The sequence below is a fragment of the Zingiber officinale genome, chromosome 2B (assembly GCF_018446385.1).
Source record: "Zingiber officinale cultivar Zhangliang chromosome 2B, Zo_v1.1, whole genome shotgun sequence".
NCBI classification, from domain to species: Eukaryota; Viridiplantae; Streptophyta; class Magnoliopsida; order Zingiberales; family Zingiberaceae; genus Zingiber; species Zingiber officinale.
In genome coordinates, this window is record NC_055989.1 from 146,081,920 (window position 1) to 146,097,999 (window position 16,080).

The following is a 16,080-nucleotide window of genomic DNA, read 5'->3' on the forward strand; positions in this document are numbered from 1 at the left end:
CAAATGAAATCTTACCAGATTTACAATAATGAAACTCTAACTTTCTCTCTTCTTGTTTAGAGACACCTCTTGATACTTGAAAAATGCAGCAACACTTTTGCTCCAAGAGCTTTCAAGAATCGCCAGTAGTCAGCTTGAGAGGAATCGGGAGAGTTGTGTTGAACAATGTTGCTGAAACCCTTTTAACAGACGCACAACAGCTATATTTTCAACTTTAAGCGATTACTCTAATCGCTTAAGTGTTCTTAATCAATTAGTCGAGTCGATTAAGAACCTTTCTGTTTGCGCAAGAATCAGCCGTAGGCGATTAAGCTTCCCTGTTTAATCGCCTACCGTAGCTACTGTTTCCTCGCAGAAAACCTTAATCGCTTAGGCTAAGCGATTAAGTCATGCTAAATAGTTTAGGCTAAGCAATTCAGCTAGCTTCTGTTTCCTCGTGTCAAACGGCTCTTAAGCAATCACCTTAATCGATTGCAGTCTTGGTAATTGATTATCAACCCTAACTTCTTCCATCCAAGTATAGGATTCACGTCCAACATTTGATCAACCGTGATCTATTGAAACTCCTCAATGCCTAACATCTAGTCAACCTTGACCTGCAAGGATTTCGTCACTAAGTGTCCGATCAATCTTTTGACCTACTTAGACTTTTCTCCTCATGTCAAGTATTCAATCAATCCTTTGACCTACTTAGACTTTTCTCCTCATGTCAAGTATTCAATCAATCCTTTGACCTACTTGGACTTTTAATCACCAAGTGTCCGATCAACTTTGACCCACTTAGACTTACCATCTCGTGTCAAGTGTTACTGTCAGTCTTGACCCACTTGGATTTACGAATCACCAAGTATTCGGTCAACCATTGACCCACCTAGATTTCTACATGTCTGGCTTCACTTACTAGGACTTTTACACTATCTATCTTCACTCACTAGGGCTTTCACCTGACTTCACTTATCAGGATTTTCCTTCTGCCTAATTTCACTCACTAAAGCTTTTCACTTGGCGTCACTCACCAGGATTTTCCAACTGCCTGGCTTGACTCACCAAGACTTCTCATCTGTCTAGCTTCATTCACTAGGGCTTTTCACGGCCTGGCTTCACTCACCAAGATTTCCAACTGTCTAACTTCACTCACTGGGACTTTTCATTTACCTAGATTCACTCACTAGGGGTTTTCACCTGGCTTCATTCACCAGAATTTTCCAACTGCCTAGCTTCAATCACTAGGACTTTTCATCTGTCTACCTTCACTCACTAGAGATTTTCACTTGGTTTCACTCATCAAGACTTTCCACACCAAGTGTCCGGTCAACACTGACCCACTTGGATTATCTTCTTCTGCCAATTTTCTCATTGGACTTGCCCTTGCCTAACTTCCAATTATGACTTCCCAATCAATCATCCGGTCAACCTTGACATACTTGACTCTTCTTCACATCAAACTGATTAAACCTTGATCAATCTTCTCATAACAGGCAATTACACTTGCAATCTCCATATATTATCAAACATCAAAACTCAAACATCAAGACTCAAACTTGAGCCAACTTAAGCTTAGTCAAACTGATCAACTTTGACTTAGGAAAATTGCACCAACAAAGACAGACCTATGCCCTACACGGCCTCACAAACAAGGGCTGCGAATATTCCAGGACACATAATAACCTAAGAACGAAGGAACGATTACAAGATTGTCAAATTTGGTCTCCTAGATGCTCCATACTAACACATGACGCTAAATAAAAGGGGAGACAACCAATGACTGTTGGATCTGGTCTCCTCACCTGCTCCTATTATGATGATATTTTGGTCTACGTGGAGATGCTCTCCTGACAACTATATAGACACTCATACAGGTAACGACAGGGGGATTCTGGATTTCCCCTTCAACACCATCAAATTCGGTCCTTCGCCATCTTCATTCTTCAACATACTACTTCAAGTAAACCCTGACTTGAGTGTAGGGATGGCCCAAGGATAACGTGGTTTTAAAAACTTTTTCTTTTTCTTTTAAAAAGAAAATAAGTATGGGCAACGGAAAAAGGGAAAATAGGAAAGTACAAGAATACAAACGGTTTGACTTAGTTCGGAGCCTTCAACAACTCCTACTCCAAGATCTAGGGCTCGCAGATAAATCGATGGGTAATCCACTAATAATCTCTTTCGAAACTATCAGAAGAAGGGATCGAGTACAAAAGAAAGAATAAGAAAAGTGTAACAAATTACACTTTCCTCTATGTAAATTTAAGTACAGAAATCAAACTTCCTTACCCAATATTCTTGGTAGACAGTCAGCTCGAGTTCGGCATTAAACGACTCGTCAGTAATAGTCAGGTGTAGCAGAGTCATAGTAGAACAACAACACGAAGTTAGAGTAGTTGGAACGTTAAATGAAGGTATAAAAACTTTGTAATTGAAGTGTATATTAGTTGTCCTCAAGCCTGGGTCAACACACCCTTTTAAAGAGGGTTGAAGGCACCTTCCATCGTACCGAAAGCGCCTTCCATAGACAAAAACTTATCCCATAAAGTCAGTACCTTATTATCACCAAGGTCTTCTAAGTTATCCGACTAAAGGCACCTTCCAAAAAAGAGTCACGATTTATTACCTTTTTCTTCAAGATTATTAAACTGAGTGATCAGGTCTTTGATCTTTGCATAGAGTTGAGGTACCTTTTCTCCCTTGTTCATCCGGAGGTTCGTCAATTGGCTTCAGAGGATGCCCCGCTTTACTAATTTGACTTTCGAAGTACCTTCGTGAAGCTCCGGGAATTTTTTTCCTAGAGATCTTTGGCAGAGTCATAGATTCCAATCCGGTTGACCTCATGGAGCAGAAAAAACACTAAGCAGATGAAATTCTACTTTTCCTTTAGTCACAAAGTCAACTTGTTCCTTTTTCGTCCATGTGTAATCTTCTTTCTCGACTCAGTGTTGAGCCTTAGGTGTTTCAAAATCATATTTTATATTAATAAAATTTCAAAATCATATTTTATATTAATAAAATTTCAAAATCAGTCTTGGAGAATACCTCCATACGTTTTTTCCACGTAACGAAATCACCCTCAAATTTTGACAAGTAGATGTTGGATCCGACCATTTCTTTTGATTTGGATAATGGTTAGCCCTTTTGAAGCGAGTCTGACCCTGATACCATTTGTTAGGACTCATGCGGTCGGTAAGAGGAGGGGAGGGTGAATTGCCTGTAAATTAAAAATGGATCTTTCTCGATCTTTCAAATAAAATTAGTAACACAATTAAACTAAAGCAATTTAACAACTAATAAAATAAAGAGACAAAGAAAGTTAGTTGGTTATAACGTAGGTGGTTGCTAATCCAAGGCAAAAATAAGCACTAAAAATCTCCTTCGATGAAGGCGGAGAAGACTCTTACACTCGTTGAACGCTCAAAAAGTTACTAGGAAATGAATACTTGAGTTGTTGAATATTTCGTAGATCTAGTGATCTTTTTATAACCCGTGAAAAATCTTATCCGAGTCTAGAAGGCGCCTCCAGTGAGGCAAGCGAAGATAAAATTTTATTTTCGCTAACGATTAATTTTGCCCAGTTGAAGGCGCCTTCCATGGGTGGTTGAAGGCACTGTCCCACAGAAAGAAGCAGAGGCGCCTCCAACCACATTGAGAGCGCCTCCAGCAATTCCACAACTCCCCGTTGGCTCTTTCGTTGCGTTGATCGCCTAAGTGATTTCGCTCATCCGGAATTGGGCTCGCCCAGACCCATCTTTCGGCCTTCTCCTCGAGGAAGCTTCCACTCCGACTTCTCGTCTTTCGAAAACGTCGCGTACTCTCTTCTTGTCCGGCAGCGTACTCTTCCGCAACACCTCATCCTTCGGACGCACTGAACCCGTCGATTCTCTTCCTTGCCGTCCTTTTAGTTAGTTGCGTCTTTCGCTCGACTTTCTGTGCTCTTAAGTTCCTACGCACTTAGACACAAGGCATCAAATACACACAGAACTTAACTTAACTCAGTTGATCACATCAAAACTACCTCGGTACTAATAATATCCAAATACACCGGTTCTGATTTATAGTCAACCAACAATGGCAGAGCTGATAGATCATCTAGTTAGGGCGTCGACCACATATATAGTTGAGGCGACTTGATGAAGATGAAACGGAACTTCCGCCCTTTATGCAAAGAGGGATACTTTCTAAGAAGTTACACCATGTCTTAGTCGTGAAGTAAAAGACCCCAAGCTCAATCTACCTGAGGTAAAAAAAGATAATGAAAGATGGTCAAAAAGGAATTTGGTACAGCAAAAAAATGATGATGACACTGCTAATCAAATGTTAAAAGTTGACCACTCGTTAGGATAAAGAAAGTTGAAAATAATGGATCAGTTCTTTGAGAAAGGAATGGAGAGGAAACCTAAGTCCACCAGCTAACTAACCAAAGAAGCATGTAATATATCCCATAAGTGATTCGTGGGCAGTGCTTCGACAACAAAATCCTAATCTCATGGTCAGAAGGGATATAGAAGGTTTCCCAGAATTGTTAGGCGACACCTTGGTTATATATGGTCTGCTAAGATTCATACCACTTATACTTGAAGGTCCAAAAGATTTTAAATATCTCCATAATAGTATGATATTGTCTACTTTGGACTTAAGCCTCATGATTTTGCTCTTGGACTTTACCTAAAAAACCTACTAATGGAAATATCATTTTCTTATAAATTCATGATTTTTCTTATGTGTTTTCAATATGAGACTATGTTTATAATCTTGCAACTCCAACAACCCCCTCAAACAAAAGACCACCATATCCCCTTCAATTATCGGGTCACTCTTATCATGCTCAGGGTCTCCCCTCGAACATCGAGTCACTCATAACCTGCTCAGGACCACCCCTACTTCGTTCAAGATTTCACCCACATGGTTCGATCTTGGATCATGACTTTGACTCATGCTTCTTCCAGTGATTAGTCTAGTAAAAACCAACCTCACTCTGATACTAATTGAAAGTCCAAAAGATTTCAAATATCTTCACAATGATATGATATTATCCACTTTGAACCTAAGCTCTCATGATTTTACTTTTGAACTATATCCAAAAGACCTCATATCAATAAAAATATCTTTTTCTTATAAACCAATAATCTTTCATATATGTTTTCAATATGAAACTATGTTTACGATCTTACAACCCTAGTAGTACTATGTTGCTAAATACAGAGGAGACGACGAAAGCAAAGACATTGAAGGCAAAAATGAAGTGGATGAATACATCACTTTCGGGTAACCTAATATACTTTGACGACGACACAATAAAATTGCCGCATCAATTCGTCGAATCATTGGATGGCGAGATCTCTTCCCCACCATTGGATTGCTCGGCTAGATGATCATGATCACAACCTAATTTTCACCATAAAAGCACCATAGTACTAGATTACAAAGCACCATAGTACTAGGTTACAAGGCAACACCTTAATCTTCGAGATAGTCCAAACACGATCATATGCAACAATTAAATAAGCACTAACACACCCCCACCATTAGATCTAGGATTGCATCAACAATAACATCTACACACATCATTGCATTTAATATGATAAGGTGCTCCCGCGGCCTGAGACAAATATCACACGCTACCCAATAATGCAACAAAATAAGATGCCAATCATCAACATGATACATGATCTCGCATATCACAACCATTGAATGCAAAAAAATTTCTCCTCGATGACCAAAGCTTAGCCAGCTATCTTAGTCAAATGCGAACACCTCAATTTGACGTTCTAGAAAGTTTAAAGACGATAAATAGATGACAACTCAACACAATCCAATCAATCGGACTACGCCTCCTTCAATTAAATTTGAAAGAGACGCTTGTGATACAACAATTTCCTTCAACTCCTATGTGTCTCGTGGGTAGATAGTCATACTGAATTGTTAGTCAAAATCAAGATGTGTCAAATATGTGTCAAATATGACCTAAAGATGGGATAGAGCTCATGCGAGACTCAGATCCAATCAGATCTACTCGGACATCTACCCTAGCTTTACCTCAAGTCTCAGGTTCCGACCTCAACATCTATCAAGACACCATCTCTCATCACCATAGCCACCTTGCTCAAGAGAAGAATCATCATCTGACGAGATTGGTGATGAAAATCTTGGCATCGATCGTCTGAATATAAGGAATAGCTAGTTAGTGTACCTTTGAAGTAAACTGTTTAGACGATGAAGTTGAGTTTTACAGTATGAAGAATGCCAGACTACACCAGTAGAGCATGTTAACGATTGCTCTAAACTTGATGAAAGGCTTGGTAATAACAAAACAGAAACGAAATTTAGTTTTGGTGCCTTTCAAGTATTTCTATCCAAGTACGGTAGAAAGAAGACTTCCATCCACTATTTTCCAACCAATCATTTCTCTCCTCATGAGTAAACAAGAAGCTTGAAAGTTTAGCCATGGAGACTCGAAAAGCAAACTGAATGCAACAATGGTTGGAGATTGCTTGCTCTTACTGGAAGTTAAAAAAGAAAGTAAATACACAAAAGTCAAGCTTAGCTTTCGAATCGAAAATACTTAGATTCCACGAGCAAAGTATTGAGAAATCTTAACCAATACATAGCGACCAAATGTTGAGTGAATCGACTACAACAAAGAGTACGACAGAAACTACAACGAAACAGCAAAAACACATTAAAGTAACCAAAATTTGCGGTTGAGTCGATCGTCTTTATCCAAGCTGATATTACAAAAAGAAAAGTTTGCAAGTTCATTTGAGAATCAAAGTCAAAAACTAGAAGGACGATTAGTTGAATGAGTAAATGAAAAGACGCATTTCTGAATCACGAAAAACAGAAACTAAATGAATTACAAACTTCATAAGAAAAATGAGGGAAGGAAAATTACAAGCAAGAATTTGCTGCAGCTTAGTAAGTAAATGCAATATTTTGAGAACCTTATTGAGATACAGAAACTTGTGTTGCATTAGCAAATTTTTTACATTGCAAAAGAAATGAAACTGTTGGAGAAACATCATCAACATAAAATTTTCTCCACCAATTTTAGGGAAAAGGAAAGTAATAAATAAAACAATATTTTGAAAGCATCTACTAAATAACTTCTGCAATGAGTGAATTTGGAAACTAATAACACAGCAGGTTTTTATCAAATAAAAACACCAGGAAGGAAGCATGGAAGCAGGAGTTCAAATACCTGCTGCTCCAGTAGCATGTTTAAGAGCAGAATGCTATTAATTTAAAAGCCTCGAGTGAGGAAGAATCCACAAAACAGTGAGCAGAAATTTGGTGAAGAAGAGCAGAGGAGAAAGAAAAAACCTGCAGATAATTAATTTCCAAGTATTTCAACAAATATAGGATCAGACAACACCAACATTAGCATTAAGATAACCCAAGACATCAAGATCTAAGCACCACAATTAGTGAATAACAAGTGAAACTCAACTATTAAATTGAACAACTGTAGAAACATTTTGAGCATGACAACCGCAAGAGATATTCCATAGTAAGTTGAGAGAACTCTTTTACCATTTAATGTGCTAATGCAAACGAAGAACAGGAAGAAAAGAAGCAGTCAGAATCCAAATACCCACCTGGATCAGTTTAGAGATCTGAGAAGGTAATCATACTTTCTCTCGGCTGCGAGTTCTAAAATCTTACTTTCGAAAAAATATTTCTCTGGGGCTTCTAATGGCATGATCACCAGAGGCTGTTAATGAAATCACAAACAGGGGGGTAAATCTTGGTCTGTTGGAAGACAAAGGGAAATTTTACATTCATATTGGTTTTTGTTTTCCTCTAGTTTTAATGAATTGGAGGGAATTGTTTCTACAAAAGATAAGACCAGATTAAACGCAACCTCAGATTTGGTTTCATATCACCCCATTCATATATTCTAGACCAAGCTTTTAAACTGCAAATACAACCCCATAGATGTAGATCTAAGTATGCAGTGACAAAGATCGATCGATTTTGAGAGAGAAGAAACGCAATCGATAAAGAGGGAAAAAAACATTTCTTGAAACTATTTTGTCTTCTAGGCCGATAACGAAGATCAGAGGCGGAGGATGGTGTCTCGGAAATCATCATCAGGATACGGCGGGAGGTTGAGATCAAACGGCAGTGGATGCCGCCAAAAAGATACGATATCGTCGTCGTTATCAACAACGGAGGAGGAGGATCCGCAGTCGCTATGGCAGTCATCGCCGCCGATCAGAACACGCGGGGCCGGAGGTGGTTTGGCATGCTGCCGCACGCGTATCGGCACCGACGAAGACAGTGGCCTCGGGCCGCTGAAGGACTCCACGGTGCTGCTGTGACTGCTGGAGGCTGGGCGTTGAGCAGGCATCGGCGGACGGTGATGCTGGCCATTAAAGGGGAAAAGGCCAGCCGCTGTTACGGCTCGAGGAAGGGGAATCGGAAAGCCGGACGCCGACGAGGGGAAGTTAGTTCTGGCCTTAGGACCCCGTAGAGCTACAGCCGCCGCGTCGTAGGCTCGGGCGGCGTCCTCAGCGGAGTCAAAGGTGCCGAGCCAGACCCGCGTCTTCTTCCCCGGGTCGCGGATCTCCGCCGCGAACCTACCCCAGGGCCGCTTCCGAACGCCGCGGAACCGCTTCTCCGACGCCGGCGACGCAGAGGCGTCAGCAACCGCCTGCGCACGGCTCTTCCTCATCGCCATCGATCCCGACTCCCTTAATAAAAATCCGTCCACCGCCCTCTAAGCTGTGAGCAACTTAGGATCAGAACCCCGACGCCCGGAGGAAGCTAGGAACGAGAAGACGCTTAGAAGGCGGATCTCGCAAGATTCATCTCCATCATCGCGCTTGTTGTCTTCACGATTTGATCTCCCGCTCGCGATCTGGATCTCCACCACCGCCTCCGCTTCGTCGCCTCTTCCCTCTCCGACGGGCAATTTATTTTATGCGCCGCGGTGGTATATTTGTGGGTACGAATTGACCATAATGGCCAAAATTCTTTTAATATTTAATTAATGAAAATTAATTGCAACTCTGGGAACGCGGAGGTGAGCTGCGGTGGGATAACGTTATTACTCAGTACCACACACATAAAACGTACCAGATCAGTCATTGGATATTTCTCTGGGGCCTTGTACGTCTAGTGGCAGTCAATATGGGCAACCGAGAGAGGTGGTCGAACAAAACCCGTGAAACCTGCAGCTGCGGATCGGGTTTGAATCGAATCCGTGAATCCTGTAAACCAATTTGGATAACATTGATTAAAAAAAAATTAAAATATGTATTTATATTAAGAATAGAGACATTATTTGGATTTTGTAAATTGCACTTGAGTTGGATAAAGCATTTCTTATCATTTATTTTATATTAAAAATAGAGTATTTTGATAAGGTGCAGTTAATTTTAAAATGTAACTAGCATGATATTATGAGCTGTGCCGGTGTCTGTGCCTGTGCGTGCATTTAATTCGTCCACGTGGGTTCGCGTCCGGTGCCATAGGGAACGGGAAATCTACCCAACTAGGCCGGAAAACTGGTCAATCCGCCGCCGCCCCGGAACTTTGAGCGGTGACGTGGCCAGCAATGGCTTGGCTTGCAAGTTAGCACTTGCAACGGCGCTTGCATTACATGAACGTGAAGGTAATTGGAAAAAAGACACGTGGCCAAGTGACCTCCTTTATCGTAAACCGAGGCCGACACTGACCCGTCGAACCCGCTGCTGGACCGCGGCCAGACCGGACCGGTCAAAGGCGTGCAGGCCTGTCTTCTGAACAATAATAATTCTCAAATCGACTTTTTTTTTCTCTCTTTAATTTCTTTATCAAAAACATTTAATAAAGAGAAGGAATTCTCGTGAATCGAGATGGAGAGAGAAAGAGTCTCTGAAATCGACAGGTAACGGAGGGCAATGGGTTCCGTTCATCGCCTGAGGTTCGTGGAGGTGGACCCGGTTCGGTTGAATCAAATCGATTCAATTCACTTGGCGGTAAGATTGTTCGACAGAAAAATTAGCAACAGCTGGTTTTTTCTAGAACCCTACTCAAATCGGGGCGCAGCCAGCGGGCCCACCGCTCCGGGCCGCCACCGGCACCTCCGCCGCGTCGTCTTCTTCGGCCCGTCTCGTCCTCGTCAGGCCCGTGATCGCGCGAATTTTTGCTTGTCCTCCGGGGAAATAGAAAAAGGGCGCCAATTCTCATTTCTCGATCGGTTTCTCGAAGTGGCCGTTGCAGCCTCTTTGACCGCCGTGCTGCGCTCCTCGGGATGGGAGCCCCGCCGCGGGGCTCTGCTCTGGCGACGTTCTGCCACCGCGTGCGACGTCGGGGTCGTCGGTGGTACTGGCGGACGGGGGTGGCTGTGGCAGGCGGAGGCGTGTCCCTGGCGTCAGAGGTGGGACCCACCCGTCTTCTTTACTTGAACAGGTCGATTCGCAGCCGAGTTGATCACGGAAAATAAACCGCAGGTTTAATCTTTAATCGAGTGGGTAGTTAATTGATTAGAAGCAAAATAAGTCAGGTTGCGATTCAGACAACCGGTTCGGCTTAATCACCACAGATAAGCCGCGGATTTAATACGATTGAAGAGAATTTAATGTCGTTTCCAATTCATTGAATACCCAATTCAAAATTCTCAGCCGTTGAATTATCTCTATCAATATTTGCCTAAATAACAAATGATAATTTGCATCAAAATTAGAATTATCAATGAGCTAACAGAATCAAACTTTACATTTTTTAAATTATTCAATAAAATAATTAAGATAAGTCAAATCGAATCTAAAATTATTTAAGCTGCTAAATTTGACCAAGCTCAGTTTGAACTTGGTTCTTTTGAATATTATAGTCTTTTAATTTAAGCCTTTTCTATTGCTTGAAGCTTTTAAATCTTTAAGATTATTTGATTTCTTTATTTATTCATTCTTATTTATGCCATGGTACCTAAAGAACACTCGAATGACACCGAGAAGATTTGATTGATATTTTCTATCAGTTAAGGATCAGAAGCAATTCCCTAAGGTTTTTTCAGATAGTTTCAGCAGTTGCGATGCGACTACCTAGTCCAATAGCAATGCAAATAAAGGAAAACTAGCCTTTTTGAATGATGACCGAGTTCGCAAGGCCTGCTTCATCGATCGTCTTGTCGAGATCATTCAGTTGCTTGGGCGGAAAACCAACTGTCTGCAACTGGTAAGTCCTAGACGAACCAGGCCTCGATGCGTCAATGAATGCTCTGATGTGGCCTACAGTATGACGCAGGTTGAAGCTTGCCACCATGCGCGTGCCATCTGCTAACCTTAGCTGAATTGAAGTGGACGGCGAGAGGGCATCGACCGAAAGGCCTGATAATGATGGAGCAACAGCATTGGATGCAGCAGCTGTAGCCTCAGTGGCTGACTTATCACACAATCCACCTCCGAGAGTCCTTCCTACACCTTGAAATGCAGGAGTTCGTCTCACAGGTTCCTGTCGAAGAGAGGAAATCTAGACCATGAGAGCTCAGCCTATAAGAAAATGCAGAAGCAGTAGCTAGTTTCCGAGGAAACATACAGAATAATCTTCTTGCCGGCGTATGAGATTCACATGTACTGCAGTTCTCCGATCTGCTGGTTCAAGCTCTTTGGGGCATTCGGACTTTGTAATGCTCTACGAAAGAACCACCACGATACATTGAAAGATAAAAGCAATAAAACAGTGACTATGCAAATTTTGGATGAAAGCCGTCAAAAAATAAAATGGAAACAAATTAAAGGGTGTTATAGTTATAGATAGCACTCTAGTGATTTCTTTCAATATATACCCACACTAAAAAAATGTCCAGACAAGTTAACAAACCTAAATGGCATAAGGATGCTATTGGTGTTTACTCAAACAGAATTTAGTAGCGCTATTATTCGACCTCTTACATGCGCCGCAAATGATAGTCTGTTATTTGCTGCTGAGACAATAAAAAGAAGAATAAAATTGATCGCGAGGAAAGATGAGTGGTCAAATATTGATAGTTGAAGATCATAATTAGTAGCAAAGATCATAATTAGTTGAATACTTCTCGATGGATGAAAATAGTAGAAGCTACTTACCGCCAGAAAGGCAGCGTTCTCAGGATCATCAAACCTCCTTAATGGACCATCATTCACAGTAAATCCATTCCTCCAGAAATCAATGTTGTGCATGATATTTTCTGGTCGATCAGGAGCAGGAGCAGTACGAGCAGGCGGTACTGATTCACTAGACAAAAGCCTACCAGTTCCAGTAAAACTTCTTGAACTAGAGGATTGTGAAGGCTCAAAAGGCCCTTGGCCAGCGCCCATTCTCTGGGCTTGTTCAAATATCGCATCTACATTATTGCCACCTTTTGAAGGATCTTGAACAAGCATGCCGCTGCATGGTAATTATATAAACAACATAAAAATCATTAATACTTCACCATGTCAATAAGAGGTTTGGTTATCTTATAAAAGTTTGGAGTCGTTTAGGAATGCATTAAGTGATATCAAGCTCAAACACAAGAAGGTTAGCCAAATTACAGGTTAAGGTCATTAGTAATGTTTGGCTAGAAGTGGCGTTATATAAGTTTAATTGAGATGTGTCGATTTCATATGAAAGTCTTCCTTCCCTCAAATCTTGATGCAAGTATGATTCGGTCACAGACCTAAAAATTCAATCATGACTAATATCAGAACAAATCATACCCGGCAAAGTTTAATGGCACAGATTCGGCATTGTCACCAGAAAATATTGTCTAATTCATTCAAATCCAATAACTACATAACATAATAAGAATCAAATGTTAGGTCAAACCTAATGCATACAACAAAAATGTGATTTAAATTTTGCTATTTTACATGCTTTAATTAGATAAAATTATAATGGTAGCTAGGTCTCAAAATCACATTTTGAGGTACCAATACTCTAATCCTCCTCATGTTAAGCATTCAAGAACATACTAAAACCAGTAGAGAAGAAACAGATTCAACTTACTAATCCTCCTCATGTTAAGCATTCAAGAACATACTAAAACCAGTAAAGGAGAAGATACAGATTCAACTTACTAATCCTCCACATGTTAAGCATTCAAGAACATACTAAAACCAGTAAAGGAGAAGATACAGATTCAACTTACTAATCCTCCTCATGTTAAGCATTCAAGAACATACTAAAACCAGTAAAGGAGAAGATACAGATTCAACTTACTAATCCTCCACATGTTAAGCATTCAAGAACATACTAAAACCAGTAAAGGAGAAGATACAGATTCAACTTACTAATCCTCCTCATGTTAAGCATTCAAGAACATACTAAAACCAGTAAAGGAGAAGAAACAGATTCAACTTATTGAGATCAAGAATTTCATCGTTAAAACAATACCTTTTCTCGCCACCGGTGTAGTACTCCTGCGGCCCATCCTCGTCGCTGTCAATGTCCGGATCTGCTCTCCTGTTGAAATCCGCAAGGGTACGGATGGTCGACCGGCTTCCCGAGGGCATGGATGCCTTCTGATCCCCTCTTGAAAAGGGTGTCGCTGCCGACCGAGTCGCTCGGGGTAGCGACGCAGCGGCAGCAGCCGTCGAACGCGTCACGCGCAGCGGTGGCGCAGCGGAAAGGGATTCCTCCGTTGGGAGGTAGTCTTCGTCCTCGTCGTCCTGGCCTCGGTGGAGGGGCGATCGGTGGCCCTGGGGATCGTCCTGGTGGTCGAAGAAGGAGACGATAGCGGACTCCAGATTCCAGTCTCGTAGGTGGTCCTGAGAATCGGCCTGGTGGTCGTAGAAGGAGACGATGGCGGAGTCCAGATTCCAGCCGTGGCTCTCGAGGAAGAAGAGGGCTCCTTCCTGAGTGGCAGGGGCGATGCCAACGAAGGTCTCCACAAGCCTCTTCTTCTCCCCCTCCTCCAAACTACCGCCACCAGCCTCCATCTTCGCTACCCTTTCTCTTCTTCACGTTCGATTTTTAATATCTAGCAAGAGTTTTCGAATTGGGCTGTGTAATTGGGCTTATTTACGTCGCATTGACTGCGTTGAGTCGTCATGTATGGTAAACAATAGTTGGCTAATATCTTATTGTTGATGTTGATCGATAATTTTTTTTTTTATTTAGATGGATATCAGTTTTTAGAATTATGCTGATGGTAAGTTTACATAAGGTACAATAAAACACTAGATTTTATTAGCATCCTAGAGCCAGATAACCTAGGCTCAAGTAAAATCCGGGACGATTCAAACTATAACCAACAGGCTAACTTAATATTTAATACAATAACAACAATAACAAAATCTTTTACCCATTAGATGGGGTCGGCTGTATAAATCTTTTTACGTCATTGAACTCTATTTCCTATTATATTATCATCAATATTTAAATAAATTTTATCTTGTTTTATTTTTACTAACCAAGTCTTTTTTTGTCTTCCTCTTCCTCATATGATATGTATATTTATCATAGTTTCACATCGTCTAACTGAAGCATTTATTGGTCGTCTAAGTACATATTCGTACCATCTTAAACATGTCTCTCGGAGTTTTTCCTCAATATATGCAACTCCGACTTTCTCTCTAATGCTCTCATTTCTTATTTTGTCCATCTTCGTATGTCCACACATCCACCATAATATCCTCATCTCTGCAACTCTCATCTTCTGCTCATGTGTTTGAGTCATAACCCAACATTCAGCTCCATATAACATAGAAGATCTAACTACGATTTTATAGAACTTACCTTTAAGTTTAAGAGGTATTTTACGGTCACATAAAACACTCGACGCTCCCCTCCATTTCACCCATCATGCTTGTATTCTATATAAGACATCTCTCTCAATCCCTCCATCATTTTGTAAAAATAATCCTAAATATTTAAATCTTTCGGTTCTGGACAACTCATCCTCTTCTATCTTAACAATTGTTTCATTATTTTTAATATTGCTAAACTTAAATTCCATATATTCTATCTTTAATCTACTAAGCTTAAAATCTTTCTCTTCTAGTGTTTCCCTTCTAGTGTTTATTAGACTTAATATCTAATAAATTTTTAAAAAAATTAAAGAAACATAGAAAGTGTTTTAGCAACTTAAAAATGTTAGGACATTTTGGGAGTCAAAGTTAATGGAGAAGTGATTAGCTCAAATTATTTCATTGATGATGATTTGTAGAGTAAGACTTGAATCAATATTAACACTTTGATTTTATTTGATATTTATTTTTTGAGATGACTAATCCAAAGATCCACTCTCTTCACTTACAGTACAATATAAAAACCTCCTTCTAAGGGGCAAAGAAATCTCGTACAAGTAAATACGAGAAATACAACATGAAATGCAGTAAAAACAAGAAAATAAATACAACAATGAACGATCTGTGCTCTTGATCTCTTGTTGTTGTGGATTACCTCTTGATAACTTGGAAAGTGCAAGAACACTTATTTCCAAAAAGCTTCAAAAGAACTCGCGATGAAGAGTGGAGAAGAAGAGTTGTTGATTTGAATCCTTCGAACACCTTATATCCCGTGATTAGGATTCTCAATCGATTGATCTTACTCTCAATCAATTACCACGTCATATCCAAGCAAATTCAACCGTCCAAACCTAGCAATGCCTCTTTTCTTCTTCTCTCAATCGATTACGCGGCTTTAATCGATCACCTGATCAATTAAGAAATCCATTATTTGTCACGAGTTTCTCCTCCCAAACAATTATCTAATTAATTGGGGAACTCATTTTTTATCGTGAAGAAACACTCTCAATCGATCACATGATCAATTGGCAGTTTCAATTGATCACCTAATCAATTCAGAAATTCATTATTCGCTCATAAACTCTCTCAATCAATTACCCAATCAATTGGAGAAATTTTGATCGATTACCCAATCGATTAAGACACTTTTGTACTATATTTCGTCAACCAATCGATTACCTAATCAATTGGCAAGTAGTAAATTGTGTAGAGCTCTAAACGAGCTTCATTTCGCACCCAAGATCACCTCATTATGATATTCAAGTCAAAAGTTATGTCCTTCGAAAGTTTGAACTTTCTCATTTCATGTCAACTCCTTGTTAGACTTACGACCGTCAAGTGTCCGATTTCTCTTTGTCAACTTCTCGTTAGAGTTCCGATCACCAAATGCGGTCCT

The 16,080-nt window shown here is 40.4% G+C and overlaps 2 protein-coding genes across 2 annotated transcripts; both read right to left on the bottom strand.

Annotated features, from left to right (window-relative positions):
- Window positions 1-7,858: 7,858 nt before the first annotated feature.
- On the bottom strand, window positions 7,859-8,947 carry LOC122047681 (ethylene-responsive transcription factor 3-like). Its single transcript, XM_042609111.1, has one exon. The coding sequence runs from the start codon at window positions 8,669-8,671 to the stop codon at window positions 8,048-8,050; it is 624 nt and encodes a 207-aa protein (XP_042465045.1). The 5' UTR covers window positions 8,672-8,947; the 3' UTR covers window positions 7,859-8,047.
- A 1,971-nt stretch (window positions 8,948-10,918) lies between these two features.
- LOC122047682 (plant UBX domain-containing protein 4-like) lies at window positions 10,919-13,918 on the bottom strand. The gene is made up of 4 exons (XM_042609112.1): window positions 13,330-13,918; window positions 12,042-12,342; window positions 11,512-11,607; window positions 10,919-11,427 (listed from the first exon to the last, which is right to left on the bottom strand). Exons 1-4 carry the CDS (start codon window positions 13,872-13,874, stop codon window positions 11,050-11,052), a joined length of 1,320 nt encoding a protein of 439 aa, XP_042465046.1. The 5' UTR covers window positions 13,875-13,918; the 3' UTR covers window positions 10,919-11,049.
- Window positions 13,919-16,080: the final 2,162 nt, after the last annotated feature.

What these genes read in the sequence shown, in the direction of transcription:
- LOC122047681 (XM_042609111.1), bottom strand. Translation starts at nt 8,671, where the DNA reads ATGGCGATGAGGAAGAGCCGTGCGCAGGCGGTTGCTGACGCCTCTGCG.
- LOC122047682 (XM_042609112.1), bottom strand. Translation starts at nt 13,874, where the DNA reads ATGGAGGCTGGTGGCGGTAGTTTGGAGGAGGGGGAGAAGAAGAGGCTT. An exon ending in AGAACGCTGCCTTTCTGGCG is followed by an intron (nt 11,608 to 12,041) that starts GTAAGTAGCTTC and finishes GTTCTTTCGTAG; the next exon opens with AGCATTACAAAGTCCGAATG. An exon ending in GCCGGCAAGAAGATTATTCT is followed by an intron (nt 11,428 to 11,511) that starts GTATGTTTCCTC and finishes TCTCTTCGACAG; the next exon opens with GAACCTGTGAGACGAACTCC.